This window comes from Camarhynchus parvulus, chromosome 18 (assembly GCF_901933205.1).
Source record: "Camarhynchus parvulus chromosome 18, STF_HiC, whole genome shotgun sequence".
NCBI lineage: Eukaryota > Metazoa > Chordata > Aves > Passeriformes > Thraupidae > Camarhynchus > Camarhynchus parvulus.
This window is the reverse complement of record NC_044588.1, coordinates 7,460,576-7,480,895: the sequence shown is the minus strand read 5'-3', so window position 1 is coordinate 7,480,895 and position 20,320 is coordinate 7,460,576. Positions and strand designations below refer to the sequence as shown.

Here is a 20,320-nt window from a genome sequence, read left to right as displayed (position 1 = left end):
TGAAGTGTTCCTGGAGACCAAGCAGCCCTCGACAGGAGCAAATTGTGGCCACGCCCCAGTGGGAAGATCCACCTCCACGAGGCTGGCACTGCTGTGCTGCCCAGCATCAGCCCTTGGCTGTGGGGCAGTGATGCCTTCACAAGGCATCAACTTCAGCATCAGCACCTCCTTACCCACACTTAGTGAGCCCTGTATTACATGCAAGGAGGATTTTTGGGCACACTCAGCCCTGCTGTGTGCGAAGGAATCTTCTTTGTCTTCCAGGAAAACCAGAGCTTCCTACGTGCAGAGCCAGCCTCTGAAGCCTGGAAGGCGTATTTGGATTATGTGGATGAGAGAGTACTGGATGGATTCTTCACTGCCATTGAGTGCTCCCTGAAATACCTCCTGGAGAACACAGGTGACACCTGGCTCCTGTCCCCTGACTGCAGGGGCTGCTCAGCCTCTCCAAGGGGACATCTCTGGGTGTGTTCCCTCATTCTCAGTGGTTGTTCTCTTTTTCCTGGCCTCTCCAAGGGGCCATCTCTGGCTGTGCTCCCCCATTCTCAGTGGTTGCTCCCTTTTTCCTGGCTTTCCTCTGGCACTGGTGCCTGCAGAAGGGGAGGGTGGCTCCCGCACTGGCCACTGGATTGCTCAGGGGGAGGGATGGAGGTGACTGCACTGTCTGCAAGGGTTAATGGAGGGAGACACCTGAGGCTTCTCCCACATCTGTGCTTGGACATCAGCTACCTCCCACCCTCCCATGCCCAAAGCAACAGGGTGGCACCATCCCTCCTCTGTGGGGAGGCTCAAGAGCCAGTTCTCCTACTGAAAGGCATCAAACAAACCCCTCAGTCCCTGAGCTTTAGTCCTGGGCAGAGGTGAGCTGGGCTCAGCAGTGCCCAGCCCAGCCCTCCTTGCTGTGCTGAGAGCAGCTTGTGTGCAGCTGAAGCACATCCCCAGGAACGCTTCCCTTCTGGATGAGAGGCACAATGAGCCGGAGAATTGCAAGCAATTCTTCACCATCTTGTTAAAAACTTGCCTAGGTTGTCACATTTGCATCTGGCTTCAGTTTCTGGTGGTTTTTCTTTTTTTTTGGATTTTTTTAATGCTTTTCACCACTAAATTAAAGAGACACTTGGTTCCTGTTGTTTTTCTCCTCTGCAAGCACTTCCATGCTGGCGTTGCTCAGCTCTCAGACTCCCTCTGCATTACCTGAAGAGCCTTTCCTCCTCAGAGTGTTTTCTGCTCCATACATCACTTGTGTCTCACCTGTTCCCCACTGGTTTTGGTGGGTACCACAGCACGGCTGGTTTGCCAACACCTCCATGGGTTGTGCAGGCACCAGTGAGTGTGTTTGCAACCACACCCTCCTGCTGTCCCTGCAGGCCGTGTGGCACCTTGTAATAGGACCTCAGTGGCTCAAGATGCCTTGAAAAAGACCCTGACATCTCTGTTCTTCCCTACCAGATCCCAAGGCAGGGCTTGCTCCCCTCTTTGAGGTGCAGCTGGATTTGGTGATCCCAGATTTGGTGTTTCGCCCTCCCTTGGACCCTGGCACCAGGGATGGCTTCTGTGACATGGTGGAGAGTCTTCTCCAGGACATCTTCCACATCTCCTCGCTGGTGCCCCGGCTGGCTGCTCACAGAGGCTTCTGCCACTACCAGGTCTGTGCTCTGGGGCTTCCCCGGGCTGGGGGCAGTGAGGAGGTGCCAGTGCTCCCACCTCACTGTGCTCTCCTCTCCCCTCCCTCTCCACTCTCTCCTTTCTCTTCTCTGCCTTCTCCCCTCTCCTCTCTTCCCTTTCCCTCTTCTCTCCTCTTTCCTCTCTCCCTTCTCCCATTTTCTCTGTCTCTTTTCTCTCTTCTCTCTTCTTTCTCTACTTTTTCTCTTCTTCTCTCTCCTTTCCCTTCCTTCTCTCTCCTTTCCCTCCTTCTCTCTCCTTTCCCTCCTTCTCTCTCCTTTCCCTCCTTCTCTCTCCTTTTCCCTCCTTCTTCTCTCCTTTCCCTCCTTCTCTCTCCTTTACCTCCTTCTTCTTTCTCCTTCTCCTCTTCTTCTTCTCTCCTTTCCCTTCTTCTTCTTCTTCTCTCCTTTCCCTCCTTTCCCTTCTTCTTTTCTCCTTTCCCTTCTTCTTCTCTCTTTCACTCTCCTTTCCCTTCTTCTCTGCTTTACCTCCTTCTCTTTCCTTTCCCTCCACTCTCCTTTCCCTTCTTTTCTCCTTTCTCCTCTTCTTTTCTCCTTTCTCCTCTTTTGTCCTTTCCCTTTCCCTCTCTCCTTTTCCCTCCTTCTCTCTGCACTCTCCCTTCTCCTTTCTCCATTCCCTCCCCTTTTCCCTGTGCCCACCAGGCTGCCCTGGAGGCCATGCCCTCGCTGTGCTCGTGGCGCCAGGAGCTGCTGGCCCGGGCTCAGGCAGCGGCCACCGCGTGCTGCGAGCACCGCGCGGGGCTGGAGCGGCGCTTCTGTCACCTCCTGCTCCAGGACAGGAGGGACCTGGGCCACCACCTCCTGCTCCAGGACAGCAGGGAGCTGGGCCACCCCCTCCTGCTCCAGGACAGCAGGGAGCTGGGCCACCATCTCCGTGTCCCCTTGCCTGCAGACACCGAGGAGGGGCTCCCTGAGGTGCCGGCCACGCTGCAGCAGTTCAGGGAGCAGCTGGGCTCCTACGAGCAGCTCTACGAGGAGGTGGCTCAAATGCAGCCCCTCTGCACCTTCCAGGGCTGGCTGAGGCTGGATGTGCGGCCATTCAAGGCAGCCTTGCTCAACGAGATTAAAAGGTGGAGCTTGGTGTTCAAGCAGCACCTCCTGGACCATGTCACGCACAGGTGAGGGCTGGTTCTGCCTCTGATCATGGAATCTCTCCTGTCTTGGTTGGGCTGTGTCATTTCACATCATGGCCAAAGGATAGAGAATCATGGAATTTCTCTTGTCTTGGTTGGGCTGTTTCATTTCACATCATGGCCGAAGGATAGAGAATCATGGAATTTCTCTTGTCTTGGTTGGGCTGTGTCATTTCACATCATGGCCAAAGGATAGAGAATCATGGAATTTCTCTTGTCTTGGTTGGGCTGTGTCATTTCACATCATGGCCGAAGGATAGAGAATCATGGAATACCCTGGGTTGGAAGGGATCCACAAGGACCATCCAGTGCAGCTCCTGGCTCTGCACAGACACCCAAACAATCCCACTCTGGGCATCCCTGGGAGCATTGTCCAAACGCTCCTGGAGCTCTGGCAGCCTCAGAGCTGTGACAACCTCCAGAGTTAATACAGGAGCAAGAGAAGGGCTCGTGCTGCACAGCAGCTCCATCCCAATGCTGAGTCTTCCATGCCCTGGTCTCTGCTTGTGTGTGAGCTGGGAGCAGTGGCATCCCTTGGTACCCCTGACATCCCTGGGACCTGATGTAGGGTGTTATACAGTGTGTATTTGCCCAAGGTGTGTGTTCTGCTCCTCCTGAGCCAAATAATCCCATCTCTGCCAGGGCTCTGGGCTTGCTTTACTGGATTTGATGGTGGCCATGAGTAAATCTGCAATGTTGTGAGGTTTCTAAGAGCCCATAATTCAGGTAGCCTGGCATGAACAGTCATGGAGCAATTTGGGCTCCAACTTTTGCATTATCAGGTGTTCCTTGCCCTGAAGAGCTGCTCAGATGTGTGCAGGACAATGCCCTGGGTGATTTATTGGTCACAACTGAAGGTTGTCTTAGGTTGTGGGTGCTCCCAGGGGAGTGCTCACAGACATCTGAAGAGGAGGCTGCTGCGTGGGGTGGTGATGTGATCTCTGGTGTGCTTTCCAGCACCATAAATCTGTCTGATAATTTCTTTGCAAAGAGGTTTAGTGTGGCAGAGAATGAGCATTTAGGAGCTGTTATTGAGAGTCCCTGAGTCAGCAGTTTAGTCTTTATTAGGTGAAGTATTTAAGGATACTTTTAGTCCCAGCAGCATCCAGAGAATTTAAGTGGGCACTTAAAAAGAGTTTTGAGACCCAGGAGCCCAGTGCTCCTCTGCTGATAGTGCCCAGTAGCTGGTGAGATGAAAAACAGGATAAGCAGGTGAGGAAAGTGCCCCAAAGACTTTCCTGTCTGTGATGGTTTATGGCTCAAGGGCTTTGAGAGACAGGGATCTTAATTTTAAAGACCTGGAGGGATTTTTTTTCCTCCCACAAATGTACAGTTGCTTTTCTAAGCTGCTGTGAATTTGCATCACCTGCAGGAGGGAGCTGCCCTGTGAAGAGAGGCAGTGCATGAAGGACAAGCCCTGTTACAGCTTTGAAACGTGTCAGGTTCAGCTGGGGAGCTGGGATTCCTGTAGTGGAAGAGATGGGGTGAAAACCATCACAGAATCCCAGAATGGTTTGGGCTGGAAGGGATCTTAGAGCCCATCCAGTGCCACCCCTGCCATGGCAGGGACACCTCCCACTGTCCCAGATTCTCCCAGCCCTGTCCAGCCTGGCCTGGGACACTGCCAGGGATCCAGGGGCAGCCACAGCTGCTCTGGGCACCCCATGCTGGTGCCTCCCCACCCTCCCAGTAAAAACTGGGACAGTAAAATCTGTGCTCAGACAGCCCCTCCTGAGCTCCCTGTCTCTGTTCAGGTACTCTGTCTCCAACTTGAGAAGTCCCAACCTTGAAGGAAGCTGTACCACATCCAGGGACACCTTTGGGCAGGAATTCCAGTTCTGAGGCTGGATATTAACTCCAGAGGAGCTGGAAGAATAATAATTCCAGAGGAACTACCCTCATCCTGTGCTTCCTCCCCTGCTTTGTGCTCTGCAGCTTGGCTGACCTGGATGAGTTCATCCAAACTGCCGAGAGAGGTTTGAGCAGAAAGGTGGAGAAAGGTGACTACAGTGGCTTGGTGGATGTCATGGGTCACCTGCTGGCTGTGAAGGAACGTCACAGTGCCACTGATGCCATGTTTGAGCCCCTGAAGGAGACCATTGAGCTGCTGAGGACCTATGAGCAGCAGCTGCCAGAAGAAGTCCACCAGCAGCTGGAGGTGGGTGAGGGTTTGTGGTGGGCACAGCAGTTTGCCCAGGAGCAGAAGGCAAAGGGGGCAGGAGGATTTGTGGTGGGCACAGCAGTCTGCCCAGGAGCAGAAGGCAAAGGGAGCAGGAGTGGAGGAGGATCCTACAGATATTCAAGGCTCCCTGTCATTAGAGGGCCTCATTGTGCAGCATTTTGCTATTGCAGGATGTGCCTTGGTATCTCTAAATGTTGAGATTTTTTTCTTTTAAAGCAGAGATTAAGCCTTTTGTTATGTGTGAAAAACATGGAATTGCCTGCTCCAACTCCCAGCGATTGCTCTTGAAAAAAAATTAATGCATTTTCAGATCCATCTGTTAATTAGGTTGAATTATAATTATTTTTAAATAAGCTGGCTCTTGGCAGCTATGGAGATGGGGAGGATAATGTTGGCAGAGGAGCTGCCTTCCCACAGGACTTCAGTCCTCCTCTGGGTCGAGACCACCAGATCTGCTTTACCCACAGGACATCCCTGGGAGCAGGTTGTGAAAATATTTTGGCATCTTTCCACATCTGGCTCATATGAGTCAGTTCTTTGGGAATTCCTTTCTTTTCTGCAAAGGGGACCATGAGAAGGTTGTAAGAGATGGTGAGTGTTGGGGGACCGAGACAAGCCCTGCCAGCTGTGTCTTCATCCACCATAAAACCCAGTCCTGTGAAGAGCCCGGCCACGCTAAATCCCCCAGCCTGGGAGCTGCTGGTGTGTTCCTGCTTGTGCAAATACCTCCAAATACCTGATTTACTTTGCTGATAGAAGAAATGAGGGTGTGGAGCAGGAGCAGCCATCCAGATGCAGGAGGCAGCCAAAGAATTGTTCTTCCTGGGAAGTGACAGCAACACTTGTGTGTGAATGATTCATTCCCTCCTGTGGGGAGTGGGAAAAGCAGATTTTCCTCCAGGCTCCTCTCCCTCCCTGGAGATGGATGGGCTGGAGCTGCTGCTTGGGAGGAAGAGAAGGAAGCAGCTCTGTGTGTGGTCATGGATGGTGATTTCTGCTGAGACTGTGGTGGAAAATGCCAGGAGGTGACCCCTCAGGAGGGGCTGGCCCTGCCCTGGCCATCTCTGCTGCCTCAGAGTTGCCTGCAGCTCCTTCCCTTCTTTCCATGGTGGGTCTCCATTAATCTCCTCGAGAGTGTGAGCTGGGATGGAGAGAAACCCAGAGCCTTTCCTGTGGGCTTGCACAGCCCATGGAGAGGAGGGGACCTGGGGACAGCAGAGCCCTTGGCAATCATGGAACTGTCAAGGTTGGAAAAGATTTTTAAGATGATAAAATCTCACCATCCACCCAGCACCACCACCATGCTCCCCACTAAACCACGTCCCCAGCTGCCACATCCACAGGGTTTTTGAACACTTCCAGGGATGGTGACTCCACCCCTGCCCTGGGCAATCTGTTCTGATTCTTTACAATCCTTCCTGTGAACTCTTTTCCTCATATCCAATCTAACCCCCCCCAGGCATGACTTGGCCCATCCCAACCACCTTCCCTTGCAGTTTTAGCCACGGGATCTGTGGCTTTTCCCATTCCATGGTTATCCATGAGCAGATCCCACCCTGCAGAGCCCTCCTGCCTGCCAGCAGTGTGGCAGCAGCTCTCTGGCCTGTGGGCAATCACAAATCTTCCCAGGCATTTTCCCTGGGGAAGGCTGTGAGAAGCTGTGAGAAAGCTCAGAGAAAGAATTAACACAATTCTTATCTCCACTTGCTGCACCTGTTGCTAGGCAAATGTGGAATGTGTTATGGAGATTTGTTTACCAAAGGGTGGTGGTGTATTGTATTTGTTGAGATTTTTGTGGGAGAGAGGAATGATGTATTTTATTTTATATTTTTAGAAGGTTAATTTATCATTTTATTATACTATATTAAAGAGTACTATACTAAACTATACTAAAGAATACAGAAAGGACACTTACACAATGCTAAAAAGATAATAATGAAAATTCGTGACTCTTTCTATAGTCCTGACACAGCTTGGCACTGATTGGCCAAAGAGTGAAAACAACTCACACCAGAATCAATGAAACAATTACTTGTGAGTAAACAATCTCTAAACACATTCTAGATGAGCAAAACACAAGAGAAACAAATGAGATAATAATTGTTTTCTTTTTTTTTTCCCTGAAGCGTCTCAGTTTCCCAGGAGAAAAGTCCTGAGCAAAGAGTTTTTTCAGAAAATGTGGATACCACAGTGGTGTTTCCTTGGTTGACCAATGAGGTCAAAGCTCTATTGGACAGGCTGGAAGGGGTTATGGGTTTCTTAAGAATAGAGTAAGAATATAATATAGAAGAATAAAGCAATAGTTCAGTGTCACTGACATATTTTATGAAAAATCCTTTTGCCAGGATTTCTTCTCCTGGGAAGCTGGGAAGCTTCAGCTTCTCCATGTTTTACTCCTCTGGAACATGATTTGGAGAACTGTTTACCCAGCATGTGAATTGTTTTTAATTAATGGCCAATCACAGCCAGCTGTGTTGGACTCTGAGTCTGCCACGAGATTTTATTATTCATTCTTTTCTAACCTTCTGGTGTCTCCTTTCTCTTTCTTTAGTATAGTTTTAGTATAGCATTTAGCAGAGCATAGCATAACATATATTATATTACATTACATTACATTACATTATGCAATGTTATATTATGCAATATAATATAACATAGTATAACATATAATATAGTATAGTATAATATAGCATAGTATAATATAGTTTAGTATAATAAAATATAGTATAAAATATAATATAATATCAGCCTTCTAAAACACTGAGTCAAGATTCTCATCTCTTCCCTCATCCTGGGGACCCTCAAACACCACCACAGCTCAGCATTCTGCACCATGGAGTCAGTGCTAATCACACAGTGCTAATTACACCTTTTGCATCATGGAATCGGTGATAATCACACAGTGCTAATTACACCTTCTACATCATGGGGTCAGTGCCAATCCCCCCTGTGCCAGGGGGACCCAGCAGTGCCGTTGTGCCCGCAGGAGCTGCCGGAGAAGTGGGGCCAGGTGAAGAAGCTGGCCGTGGCCGTGAAGCAGCAGGTGGCCCCTCTGCAGGCCGCCGAGGTGACCGCGCTGCGCCAGAGCTGCGCCGCCTTCGACGCTCAGCAGCAGCGGCTCCGCGAGCGCTTCGCCATGGAGGCTCCCTTCAGGTACAGCTCTTCCAGCACCAACCAGCCTCAGGAACGTTTGAAGGAACTGGGGTTGTTTAGTCTATCTCGGGTTTGTTTTTGTTGGAATGGCTTTTGAGGTGTTAAAAGTTTTTTTTTCCCAGCCCCACGCTCGAAGGAGAAGTCGGGATTCTTTGGTTTTATTTTCTCTTGTTCAACACATACTTTTTTGGGTCTGTAGAGGTTTGTTTAGCAGGTTGGGTTGAGGCACACTGACTGCCCTCAGGGCGGTGTTATCTTTTTATACTAAAAACTACATGTACTTTATTTATAATAATTTTTTAATACTTATCACTTACGTTAGACAGTTTGTCTTTACTAAAATCTAAAAGTGCTACTTTAGAATATTTTGTGCTACTTCATCACAGCAGAAGATGGAAGACAAGAAGAAGAAGGAGAAAGACTGGACATGTCTAGATTCCTCCATCTTGCTTCCTGAACTCCCATTTTAAAAACCTCAAAATTCTACATTTTCACCCGGTGATAAATTCACTATCATTCTATTCAAACTCTTGCGGCTTGTAACTCTTTGCACAAAGTTGGTAATTGTTTCCAAGGGCTAAAATCAAAGGCACACGTGTTTTTGACTCCATACCAAGGTCTTTGAGCCCCCTGCCAGGGTCTCGAGTCCTCCAGGGCAGCCAGAGGAATGTCCTGGGTTCCGACATGCCTGGAGAAGAGGAGGCTCAGAGGTGCCCTTATTGCTCTCTACACCTTCCTGAAGGGAGGTTGCAGACAGGTGGGGTTGGTCTCTCCCACCAGGCAGCACTGACAGAACCTCAAGCTACGTCAGGGAAGGTACAGGTTGGATATTAGGAAAAAAAAAATTCACCAAAAGAATAATAAAGTACTGGAATGCTCTTTCCAGGGAGGTGGTGGAATCACCATCTCTGAATGTGTTTAAAAAGAAACGCTGGACATGGCACTTGGTGCTATAGTCTGGGTGAGGTGTTAGGGCATAGGTTGGGCTCGATGATCTTAGAGGTCTCTTCCAACTCATTATTCTGTGATTCTGAGCCTGCAGAGGGAAGAGCTCATCCCTGTGGTGCCCTGGAGGGGCTACCTAGAACTGAGGCCAGAAAGAGTTCAAGTGGGTATTTATTAAAGGCCTTCCATAGATTCACCTTGGGCAGTCAAAGCCTCACAGAGGCTGCACCCAGCATGGATGATGGTCACCAGTTTTTCAGACAGAAATAAGTTTGGTCTGTTTGCATATCAGGGGTTAATCCTCCACTTACATCTTCAGGTGATGAAGTCATATTCCCCAGTTTGCTCCCCACAATTCACTTTTGTTTATACTTTTCTAGGTGTGAGGCTGTGATGTGTCCTTGGATCTCAGGCCCAGAGGGATTGTTCTGTCTGACCAAAATGTGAAGGCAGTTAACTACGCTTTATATGGAGTTCACAACTATGCACTAATACACTAGAGGATTTGAAAAATATAAAAGCTGAAATCTTAAGGCATCGCCTGCCTGTCCTGGTGATGCACAGCTCTCCTCCCTGCTGGGCCTGCAGTGCTGTGTCCCTGGAAGAGTTTTGGCTTGGGTGGTGTCAGCAGTGCCACATGGCTCAGCCATCAGGGTGTGGTAGAGAACTTTCATCTCTCCCATTGTTCTCAGAGGCTCTGTTTGTTTTATGGGTCCTTTAGAAGTTGTTACAATGCCACTTACAAAGAATAAATGTTTATTTCTAGGTTTGACACCGAAAAACCTTATCAACTGCTGGATGCAAAGCACATGGAGATCAAACAGATGGAGTCAGCCATGACCTCGATTTATGAATCAGCTGGTCTGTTTGAAGTCATGGTGCCAGAGTATAAACAGCTGAAGCAGTGCAGGAAGGAGCTGTGTCTGCTCAAAGAGCTCTGGGACATGATCTCCCTGGTGAACACCAGCCTTGAAGACTGGCAGACCACCAGATGGGTGGACATTAACGTGGAGAACATGGACCTGGAGTGCAAGAAGTTTGCAAGAGAGATTCGGAATTTGGACAAGGAAATGAGGGCTTGGGATGCTTTCAGTGGGCTGGACAGCAAGGTGAAGAACATGCTGACCGCCCTGAAGGCTGTGGCAGAGCTTCAAAATCCTGCCATCAGGGAGAGACACTGGAACCAGCTGATGCAGGTGACGGGCGTGAGGTTTGTGATGGACTCGGACACCACCCTGGCTGACCTCCTCAAGCTCAACCTGCATGAATTTGAGGGGGAGGTCCATGGCATTGTGGACAAAGCAGTGAGAGAAATGAGCATGGAGAAGGTGCTGAAGGAGCTGAGGGTGACCTGGAGCTCCAGGGAGTTCCAGTACGAACCTCACCCCCGCACCCACACCCCCTTGCTGAAGTCAGATGAGGAGCTCATTGAAACTCTAGAGGACAACCAGGTGCAGCTGCAGAATTTAATGTCCTCCAAGTACATTGCCTTCTTCCTGGAGGAGGTGTCTGCCTGGCAGAGGAAGCTCTCCACTGCTGACTCTGTCATCTCCCTGTGGTTCGAGGTGCAGCGCACATGGTCCCACCTGGAGAGCATTTTCATAGGCTCAGAAGACATCAGGGCACAGCTGCCCCAGGTATGGGCCCCTAAATCCCAAATTCCTGCTTGGGAAGTGTTGAAGAAGAGGCTCCATTATTAAATGGGGTTATCTGTAGTGCCAAATTCCCCAAAGCAGGGCTGTTCTCCTGCTGCCTCGCTCCTCTGGAGGCTCCCTCAGTGCTCGGGTTGTTCCCCCGAGGATGTTTTTGTGCTTTAGCCGTGCTGAGGGGCTGATCTTCTCCCTTGTAGCACTGCATGGCAAACACAGAGCTCCTGGGTGCTGAGTGAGAGCTGCTGCCTTCCTTCAGTGCTGCAGGCGTGTTCCCTCTTCCTTTGGAGGGGAGAGGACTGAGATCATTGCTCACACACTGCAAATCATCAAACAGAGCTGGCCCAGGAAGCTTTGGCAGCTTTCCCCCCCGTCCATCCGCTCTGGTGCTGGGGGAGAGCAGCTCTTCTCCTGCTCCTGCTCTGGGGAGCTCCTCAGGTGCTTCCAGCCCAGCTCCCAGTGTTATTCCAGGCTCACAGCCATGCTGAGCAGGAACAAGCCTTTCACTGGTGAGGGAGGAGCTGTCCCCTCACCCCAAAGACAGCTCTCAGAGGTTGGGATCTCTCAGCACACCAAGAGAGCATTGCTGTGACCTTTGTGTCCCTTTGTAGGACTCCAAACGTTTTGAAGGCATTGATGTGGATTTTAAAGAACTGGCCTATGAAGTTCAGAAAACCCCAAATGTGGTTGAAGCCACCAATAAACCAGGTCTGTCCCAGCAGCTGGAGGACATCCAGAGTAGGTAGGTAGAGCATCAGTCCCAGGGTTTTGTTAGAGGCTGGAATCAGCCATGAGAAGCGGAATCAGCCATGAGAAGCTGAATCAGCCATGAGAAGCTCTGAGGTTTTTTCTGAGGCTCTGCTTCCTCTGCAGTCACAAATCTCCAGCTTTTCTGATCTTTCTCTAGTTTCTGTATTTGTGACCCATCACCCTGTGAGGGTGGGCAGGCCCTGGCACAGGTGCCCAGAGCAGCTGTGGCTGCCCCTGGATCCCTGGCAGTGCCCAAGGCCAGGTTGGACGCTGGGGCTTGGAGCAGCCTGGGACAGATTGGGCTTTGGGGTCCCTTCCAACCCAAACCCTTCTGTGATTTTGTGATCCAAAAAAGCAGATCTGAGCCCATTTAATTTACAAAATTATCCCTGTGTACCCTTGAGGCATAACACAGCTCCCTGAGACAGACCCGAGTGCCCTGGGATGGAGACACTTCTCACTTAACATATGAATCTGCCTGAAAACCACTTCAAAGTCCACTCTAAGCTGTTGTGGCAGTAGCAGCTCTCCATTTCAAATAAGGATTTGATTTTATTTTCAATCGAACAAGGCCAATGTTCCTCACAGAGAATGTTATTTAGGAACTTTGTAAGCTCAGCAGCAGTTTAGCATGTGAACACTGCAAGATTCATTTTAGATCGGAGCAAACAACTTTCCTTTCATGCTTTGCAAACACAAAAAGCTGAGTTGGTTGGAATCAGACTTTAAAATGTGGCTCATTAGAATAAAAGCAGTTCTGGAAATGTTCATCCCAGTGGATGCCACCACCTGTGGCAGCTACGAGCTTGTCTAAAGCAGTGGGTCAGACTGCAAACCTTTCCAACCTCTTCTTCCCCTTGTGCTTCTGCTGTTTCATCAGGCTGCCCTGACTCCTGGGTGTTTGACCCCTGGAGTAGAGCGAGCTGTGAGTTCCCTTGTGCTTTGCGGGTCTGTTCAGGGCTAGGGGAAGGAGCAGCCTGCAGGCTCAGCTCGTGCCTGGCATTTCCCCATGGTGGGGAGAACCTGCCTGAGAAGGGCAGCACGGAGCATGGCAGGGTGTTTACCCACCTGTCCCGGGCTCTGCTTTGTCTCCCCAGGTTGTCTCTGTGTGAGAAGGCTTTGGCTGAATATTTGGACATGAAAAGGTTGGCTTTTCCCAGATTTTACTTCATTTCTTCTGCAGATTTACTGGATATCCTTTCCAACGGCACCAACCCACAGCTGGTAAGGCTTGTGCTGCATTTTCAGGAGTGTCACGGTGGAAGGTGTTGTCCTGGGACTCTCCTCAATGTCCTTTCTGGATGGGATTTTCTCCCATCCTGTGTGGATTAACTCCTTCACAGCTGACCTCCACCTGCCATCACTGACAGGCAGCCCTGCCCCAGGTGTTGTGTGGTCTGACCCTGGGGATGCTCATGGCAGGTTCAGAGAGCACCTCTGTGGGTTTTGTGCCATAAAAACAGTGGCTTTGCTCCTGCTGGGGTACACTGAGGCTGCAGGAAAAGGAGGATCCATGAGGATCTCATCCAAAACTTGTTGCTGACCTTGGATCCCAGCCTGGGATGGCACCAAACAAAGAGCCCCAGGCTGGGCGTTCCAGTGTGGGAGGGCTGAGCTCTGGTGGCTTGTAGAGGGCTGATTTTTTAGGCAGAAGAGGCAATTTCCAGGAAGTGCCTCTTCTTTCCCCCTGCAAAGCCTTTGGGATGTCCTGATGGCAGGGCAGGGATGAGCACAGCCTGCACAGGTGAGCAGCCAGCTCAGGCAGTGGCTGTGGCCAGGTGCTGTCTGACCCTGCACTGGGGTTTGTGGGATGGGGTCTGAATGCCAGGTGTGGGGAATCCCCCCAAGCACACCATTGCTCCTCCCAAATCCCCCCAAGCACACCATTCCTCCTCCCAAATCCCCCAAGCACACCATTCCCCCTCCCAAATCCCCCCAAGCACACCATTGCTCCTCCCAAACCGCACAATTCCCCCCCCAAATCCCCCCAAACACACCATTGCTCCTCCCAAATCCCCCAAACACACCATTCCTCCCCCCAAATCCCCCCAAACACACTATTCCTCCTCCCAAATCCCCCCAAACACACCATTCCTCCCCCCAAATCCCCCCAAACACACCATTCCTCCCCCAAATCCCCCCAAACACACCATTGCTCCCCCCAAATCCCCCAAGCACACCATTCCTCCCCCCAAATCCCCCCAAGCACACCATTGCTCCTCCCAAATCCCCCCACACACTATTCCCCCTCCCAAACACACCATTGCTCCTCCCAAATCCCCCAAACACACCATTGCTCCTCCCAAATCCCCCAAACACACCATTCCTCCTCCTGGCTCAGCAGGATTGCTGGATCATCCCAAGGAGAAGCCAGCAATGACCCTCCTGTTGTTAGAAATGGCTTCCCAGTCCCCTTCCCCCCATTCCCAGGGGTCAGAATCCTCTGTCCCCCGTGGGCAGAGCTCAGAGGATTCAGTCCTGCAGGTGCTTTTCCTGTGGAGCTGCTGTCAGGGAACCTCAGCCCCTTAGCCTAGCAGTGCCCAGCCTGCTTTGGGAGGCATCAATAATCCTGAGGTTGGTGTGTGAACCAAATCAAAGTGTTCACAGCAAATGGAGCCTGTTGGGTAAGGAATCAATTCCTTATTCCACCTTTTAGCAGAAAGCAACCTCAGCCTCCTTAAGCTTTTCCTCCTTTTCAGCGTTTGTGTCAGGATGTGAACGGGGCAGGCTTGGAAATGCTCCTGTTGCCACTAACCTTTAACTCAGCTTGGATCTGTTTGCTGCTGCTGGGTGATTTCAGCCCACAGAGTGTCATAAATACACAGCTGATTGATGCTTAAAATGGAGAGAGAGAAAGAGAACACAGGAAGCAGAGAAAAGCTGCTGCGCTGAAATGCTCCACGGAGTAAGGAGAAATTCCTGGTGCTTTCTGTTATTCAAAACTATTTGCAGTAAAATCAAAGTAAATGTCAGGCAGGATCATACACGGATACGCTCTCAGCCTTTCCACTGTAGTTTCAAAGCCTGATAATTCCTAAAGGAGGATTAAATAGACAATGATATTATCCACTTGAACTGGGTATTGAGCTGGTGCAGGTTCAGGCGCATTCTGGGCTCTGGTGGCAGAGCTGTATCGAGTGCTGGAGCACAGCCAAGGCCCTGCAGAGTGGCCAGGGGCTGGGAGTGGACAGTGGGGGTCACTGAGCCTGCCCACTTGCAGGGAAAAAGCAGGAGTCCATGGTTTGTGTAAGATTTGAAAGGATGTGTGCCTGTCCTGGTGGGCAAGCTGAGTGTCCATTGCTTTTTGATTTACTTGGCACCTCCTGAGATTCAGCCAGGCAAGAAACTGATTTGGGCACCTGGGACAGCTCCTGAGGAGGGGCTGGAATCCTCTGTGGGGCAGGGAGTGAGAACTGGGCAAACAAGCCATAGGATGGATTATAGGATAGCCTGAGCTGTAGGGAACCCACCGGGATCATCAAATCCAGCTCCTGAGAAGGACAGCAAGAGGCTCCTGTTGGCAGCATCCTGGCCATGAGTGAGAAGATGTGGTGCTGCCAAGATGTCCGGGTCATTCTTTGTGAGCAGGACTGTGGCTGTCACACCTCTGCTGCTCTCTGCTCTGCCTGTCCTGGTCCTTGATCTTGAGTGCTGTGTCCAGCTCTGGCCCCTCAGTTTGGGAAGGATGTTGAGATGCTTGAGCACATCCAGAGGAGGCAACAAGGCTGGTGAGGGGCTGGGAACACAAACCCTGTGAGGAACGTTTGAAGGAGCCGGGGCTGTTTAGCCTGGAGAAGAGGAGGCTTAGGAGTGACCTTGCTCTCTACACCTTCCTGAAGGGAGGCTGCAGACAGGTGGGGTCGGTCTCTGACAGAACCAGAGGACACAGTCTCCAGCTACATCAGGGAAGGTGTAGGTTGGATATTAGGAAAAAATCCTTCACCAAAAGAATAATAAAGTACTGGAATGCTTGTCCCAGGGAGGTGGTGGAATCACCATCTCTGGATGTGTTTAAAAAAAACACTGGACATGGCACTTGGTGCTATAGTCTGGTTGGGGTGTTAGGGCACAGGTTGGACTCGATGATCTTAGAGGTCTCTTCCAACCTCATAATTCTGTGATTCTGTGTCCTGTCCCCCTCACTTCATTTACACAGTCCCTTTGGCAGGTGCAGCGCCACCTTTCCAAACTCTTTGACAACTTGGCCAGGCTGAAATTCCAGGTGGACTCTGAGCAGAAGACAACCAAGGTTGGCCTGGGAATGTACAGCAGAGAGGAAGAATATGTCCAGTTCAGTGAACCCTGTGACTGCAGTGGGCAGGTGAGAGGAGAGACCTTGTGTGTCCAAGCTGACTGGTGGAACCTGCTCCCCCACCTCCCTTGGGTGGGCATCCCTGGCCAAGTGTGGTATTTTTGGGGCCCCTTGTCATGGGGAGGAAAGATGAATTTGACTCCATGTTTTTAGAAGGTTAATTTATTATTTTATGGTATTATATTATATAAAAGAATACTATATTAAAACTATACTAAAGAACAGAGAAAGGATACTTACAGAAGGTTTAACAAGATAATAATGAAAAACTTGTGACTTTCTAGAGTCCTGACACAGCTCGATTGTGATTGGTCCTTAAGTAAAAACAATTCACATGTTGGATAAACAATCTCCAACCACATTCCAAAGCAGCAAAACACAGGAGAAGCAAATCAGATAATTATTGTTTTCATTTTTTCTCTGAGGCTTCTCTGCTTCCCAGGAGAAGAAATCCCAGTGAAGGGATTTTTCAGAAAATGTCACAGTAACAGCCAAGGTCTTGTAGAGTTCCACTGTGCTGCCTCCATAGGAAAAGCTGGAAGAGCTGGTGTGGAACTTAATCCTGCTTACACCACAGCTCTAGTCCTGCTCTGGATGGGTCCTCACAGCCCATGGTGTGAGGAAGGGCTGTGGGCTATTCTTTACTGGGTTTTTAATTTTAATTCCTGAAAGATGTTCTGAAGGTTATTCTTACCCTCCCAGTTGGGAGGGGATGCAGACTGGAAACAGATTAAATTATTCCATAGTACTTCTGCATGGATACCTTTGGAAAGAAAAGGGTTTTCCCCCTGTTTTCCAAATCTTATTTCATGGGATGAGTTGAAGTACAAAATTTAAGAATCAAATCACTGCTCAGCTTTTCTGTCCCTGTAGCTGCACTTCTCTCCATGGACTGTTAAAGGAAGCTAAAGTAGGTAATACCAGCTCTGAGCTCCTCGGTGATGGCACTTGGCATTTAAACTCTCCTCTCTAAAATACTAAATACTAAATTCAGCAGGAATTGTGAAATACTAAATTCAGCAGGAACTGTGTTCCCAGCATTCTCTTGCTGCTGGCAGATTGTGCTCCAGTCCCACGGGTGACTCTGCCATGGCCTGGAGCTGGAACACGCTGAGCTCAATTGCTCCTCAGTGGAGTTCAGTGTGGTTCCTCCTCCAGCTGGGTTTCCACCAAAAACCTCTCTGGGAGGAGATGCTGATCTTGCAGGAGCAGAAATGGCTGAGGCCCCCAGTCTGGAGGAGGCCTGGGGCTTGTTTGACTGGAGAGCTGAGCTGCTTGTCCCCCTCATTGCTGAGGGATTAGGGATGGCAGGAGTGTTTCTGGGATCATCCCTCATCACCCAGGGATGAGAAGCAGCAGTGTTGCTGGGATTTAACCCCTTCTGCAGGTGGAGGTGTGGCTGGGTCGCCTGCTGGACGCCATGAGGGCCACGGTGAGGGACGGGATGGGGACAGAAATGGCTGAGTCCTCCAGTCTGGAGGAGGCCTGAGGCATTGACTGGGGAGCTGAGCTGCTTGTCCCTCTCATTGCTGAGGGATGAGGGATGGCAGGTGTTCCTGGGATCATCCCTCATCACCCAGGGTGAGAAGCAGGCCTGTTCTGGGATTTAACCCCTTTTGCAGGTGGAGGTGTGGCTGGGTCGCCTGCTGGATGCCATGAGGGCCACGGTGAGGGAAGGGATGGGCGCGGCTGTGGCGGCCTACGAGGACAAGCCCAGGGAGCAGTGGCTCTTTGACCACCCTGCCCAGGTACTGCCCCTGCCCTGCTTCCAGAGGGGTCTGGGCTGTGGATTGGGGTGGTTCTGTCCAGGGAAGAGAGGAAGGGTGTGGTGCCTTGAGGGGCTGGATGGAATTAAGAGGAATAAAGTGGAAAATTATTGAGGGGCCTTCAAAGGCCACACCCTGGCAGTATCCAGATGGCTTCAAGGTGGAAGAAAAAAAGGGCTCGGTCATGAGGTCTCACATTTTTATAAATCTTGGTCCATTTGCATATAGGATTTAGCTGCCCAATTAATAGCTTCAAATGATGAAGTTCCATCCTCCTTGCTTGCTTGCCCATCCTCCTCTTTTTGCATTGTTTATGCTTTGGGCCTGAAGTTTGAAGAGATTGTCCTTGAGTCTCCAGCTAGAATGGAGTTGTTTTTTCTCCACCACCCTGTGAAAAGATCCAGTAACACTTAATATAAAGCTAAAGCTGCACACCAAAGAACAGAAAAACCTAAAAGCTAAGGTATCAAGTGAGTTCTCCTTTCTCCTGGCCATCTCTTGGTGGGTTCCCTGGCTGAGCTCTGTGCTCTGACCAGAGCTCCAGGCAGGATGCAGCCTGGGGACTTGGGCAGTGGCTGTTCCACCAGGGGTCACATCAAGCCCCTACCCCCAGTGGGGTGAGAGAACAAATTGGTGGGGTCTGATGAGAGGAAGGAGCCCCATGGCAGCCTCCCATGTGTTCAGACACGAGAAAGGGGCTCATTTACTGATGAGCAGCTGCTGGGTGTGCCCGGGATGGGAATTTCAATGGATGTAAAATGGATCCCTGCTCTCCTTCCTGCTGTGACACTGTATAACAAAACTTCATTTCACAGCAGGGATGCCTCATCCCTGACCTCCCCATGGCCCAGACCCTCTCAGAGGTAAGGAAAGCCTGGTGTTGCCCTGCTGTTGAGCCACTCTGTTTCCCCAGGTGGCTTTCTGCTGCACCCAGATCTGGTGGACAGCTGAGGTGGGCATGGCCTTCTCCAGGATGAAGGAAGGCTACGAGAAGGCCATGAAGGAGTACCACAAGAAGCAGGTGGCCCAGCTGAACACGCTGGTGACCATGCTGCTGGGGCAGCTCTCCAGGGGCGACAGGCAGAAGATCATGACCGTCTGCACCATCGACGTGCACGCGCGGGACGTGGTGGCCAAGATGATAGCACAGAAGGTTGGTGCTCCCAGCTCACTGTGAGCCATGCTGGGCATTGAGGGGGAGATAGTGGAGGGACAGACCAGGGACAGGCACTGTGGGCACTGCTTGCCTCAGCAGGGCCATAAGAAAAAGCATTTGGGATTTTCTTCTCTGTAGCTTTTTTGGTCTGGTGTGAGCCCACAGGGAATCCCTTGGGATTTGTCCACCACTCCCACACTGCCTGTCATCACACACTCCCAGAATGGTTTGGGTTGGAAGGGACCTTTAAGCTCCTCTCATTCCAGCCCCTGCCATGGGCAGGGACACCTTCTGCCATCTCAGGGTGCTCCAAGCCCTGTCCAACCTGGCCTTTGGCTCTGATACCTTCTGGACAGCAGCTGGGCTCCCCTGGCAGTGCTGGCAGGAGTGGAAGGCAGAAGCTGGGTGTTCCTCTGCTCCAGGGGTTTCCCAGATGCCTTCTGTCCCATCTGGGGTGCCAGAACTGATGCCTAGAGAGGCTGACCTGGGACAGAGACTAGACAGAGCTAAAAGAATAAAGTGGGGATTTCTTTAAAGGCCTTTAAGGGATACACCTTGGGCAGTACCAGAGCCCAGCCATGGCTACATCCAAGATGGATCTCAGTCAGGAGTTTTCACACTTTTATAAGTTTTGGTCCATTTCCATATTAGGGTTAATTGTCTAATTACAGCTCCAGGTCATGAAGTCCCATCCTCCCTGTTTGCTCTCTTCAGTTCCCCATTGTTTATGCATTTTGGACCTGAAGCTTGTATCAATTTTCCTTGGTCCCAAGCTGGAAAAGGATTGTTTGTCAACCTACCTTGTGAAGAGAACCTACTAACCCTTAACACAAAGCTCAGAGCTACACACCTAGGCAGCACAGAATCTAAAAACTATGAAAGCCAGGACTGAGGGCACCACCCCTGCCCTCCCTGTTGTCACTCTGCAGGTGGACAACGGCCAGGCCTTCGTGTGGCTGGCGCAGCTGCGGCACCGCTGGTCGGACGAGGAGCGGCACTGCTGGGCCAACATCTGTGATGCTCAGTTCCTCTACTGCTACGAGTACCTGGGCAACACCCCCCGGCTGGTCATCACCCCCCTGACCGACAGGTGAGGCCCTGCTGGGACCACCTCAGGTGGTGGTTATGGGATGTCATGGACACATTTTATAAAAAATCCTTTCATTATGGTTTTTTCTCCTGAGAGGCCTCAGAAACGAAATGTAAACAATAATTATCTGCTGCTGTGGAATGCAACAGGTGGATCTTTGGTCTCATGTGGTTGTTTTTAATTAATGGCCAATCACAGTCCGGTTGTCTCGGACTGTCTGGTCAGTCACAAGATTTTATTATCATTCCTTTCAAGCCTCCTGATGAAATCCTTTGTTCTATTCTTTTAGTATAGTTTAATATATAATTTCCTTTTGATATAATATATATCATAAAATAATAAATCAGCATTCTGAAACATGGAGTCAAGATTCTCATCTCCTCCCTTGTCATGAGACCCCTGTGAACCCCACCACAATAAGACATTAACTTTAAGGAATTTAGAGATTTTAGAGGAGCTAAGATTTTAGTTAGAGATAAGTTTTATTGTTGTAAAGCTTGTT

The 20,320-nt window shown here is 50.4% G+C and overlaps 1 protein-coding gene across 1 annotated transcript in view; it reads left to right on the top strand.

Moving 5' to 3' along the window:
- Positions 1 to 2,583: 2,583 nt before the first annotated feature.
- DNAH9 (dynein axonemal heavy chain 9) overlaps positions 2,584 to 20,320 on the top strand; it is a 130,524-nt gene continuing 112,787 nt past the window's right edge. The window contains 10 exon segments of the mRNA XM_030961883.1: positions 2,584 to 2,800; positions 4,751 to 4,973; positions 7,984 to 8,150; positions 9,862 to 10,732; positions 11,356 to 11,486; positions 12,592 to 12,718; positions 15,663 to 15,815; positions 17,429 to 17,554; positions 18,486 to 18,725; positions 19,658 to 19,818. Coding sequence (XP_030817743.1) covers positions 2,670 to 2,800; positions 4,751 to 4,973; positions 7,984 to 8,150; positions 9,862 to 10,732; positions 11,356 to 11,486; positions 12,592 to 12,718; positions 15,663 to 15,815; positions 17,429 to 17,554; positions 18,486 to 18,725; positions 19,658 to 19,818 — 2,330 coding nt within the window. The 5' untranslated portion in view covers positions 2,584 to 2,669.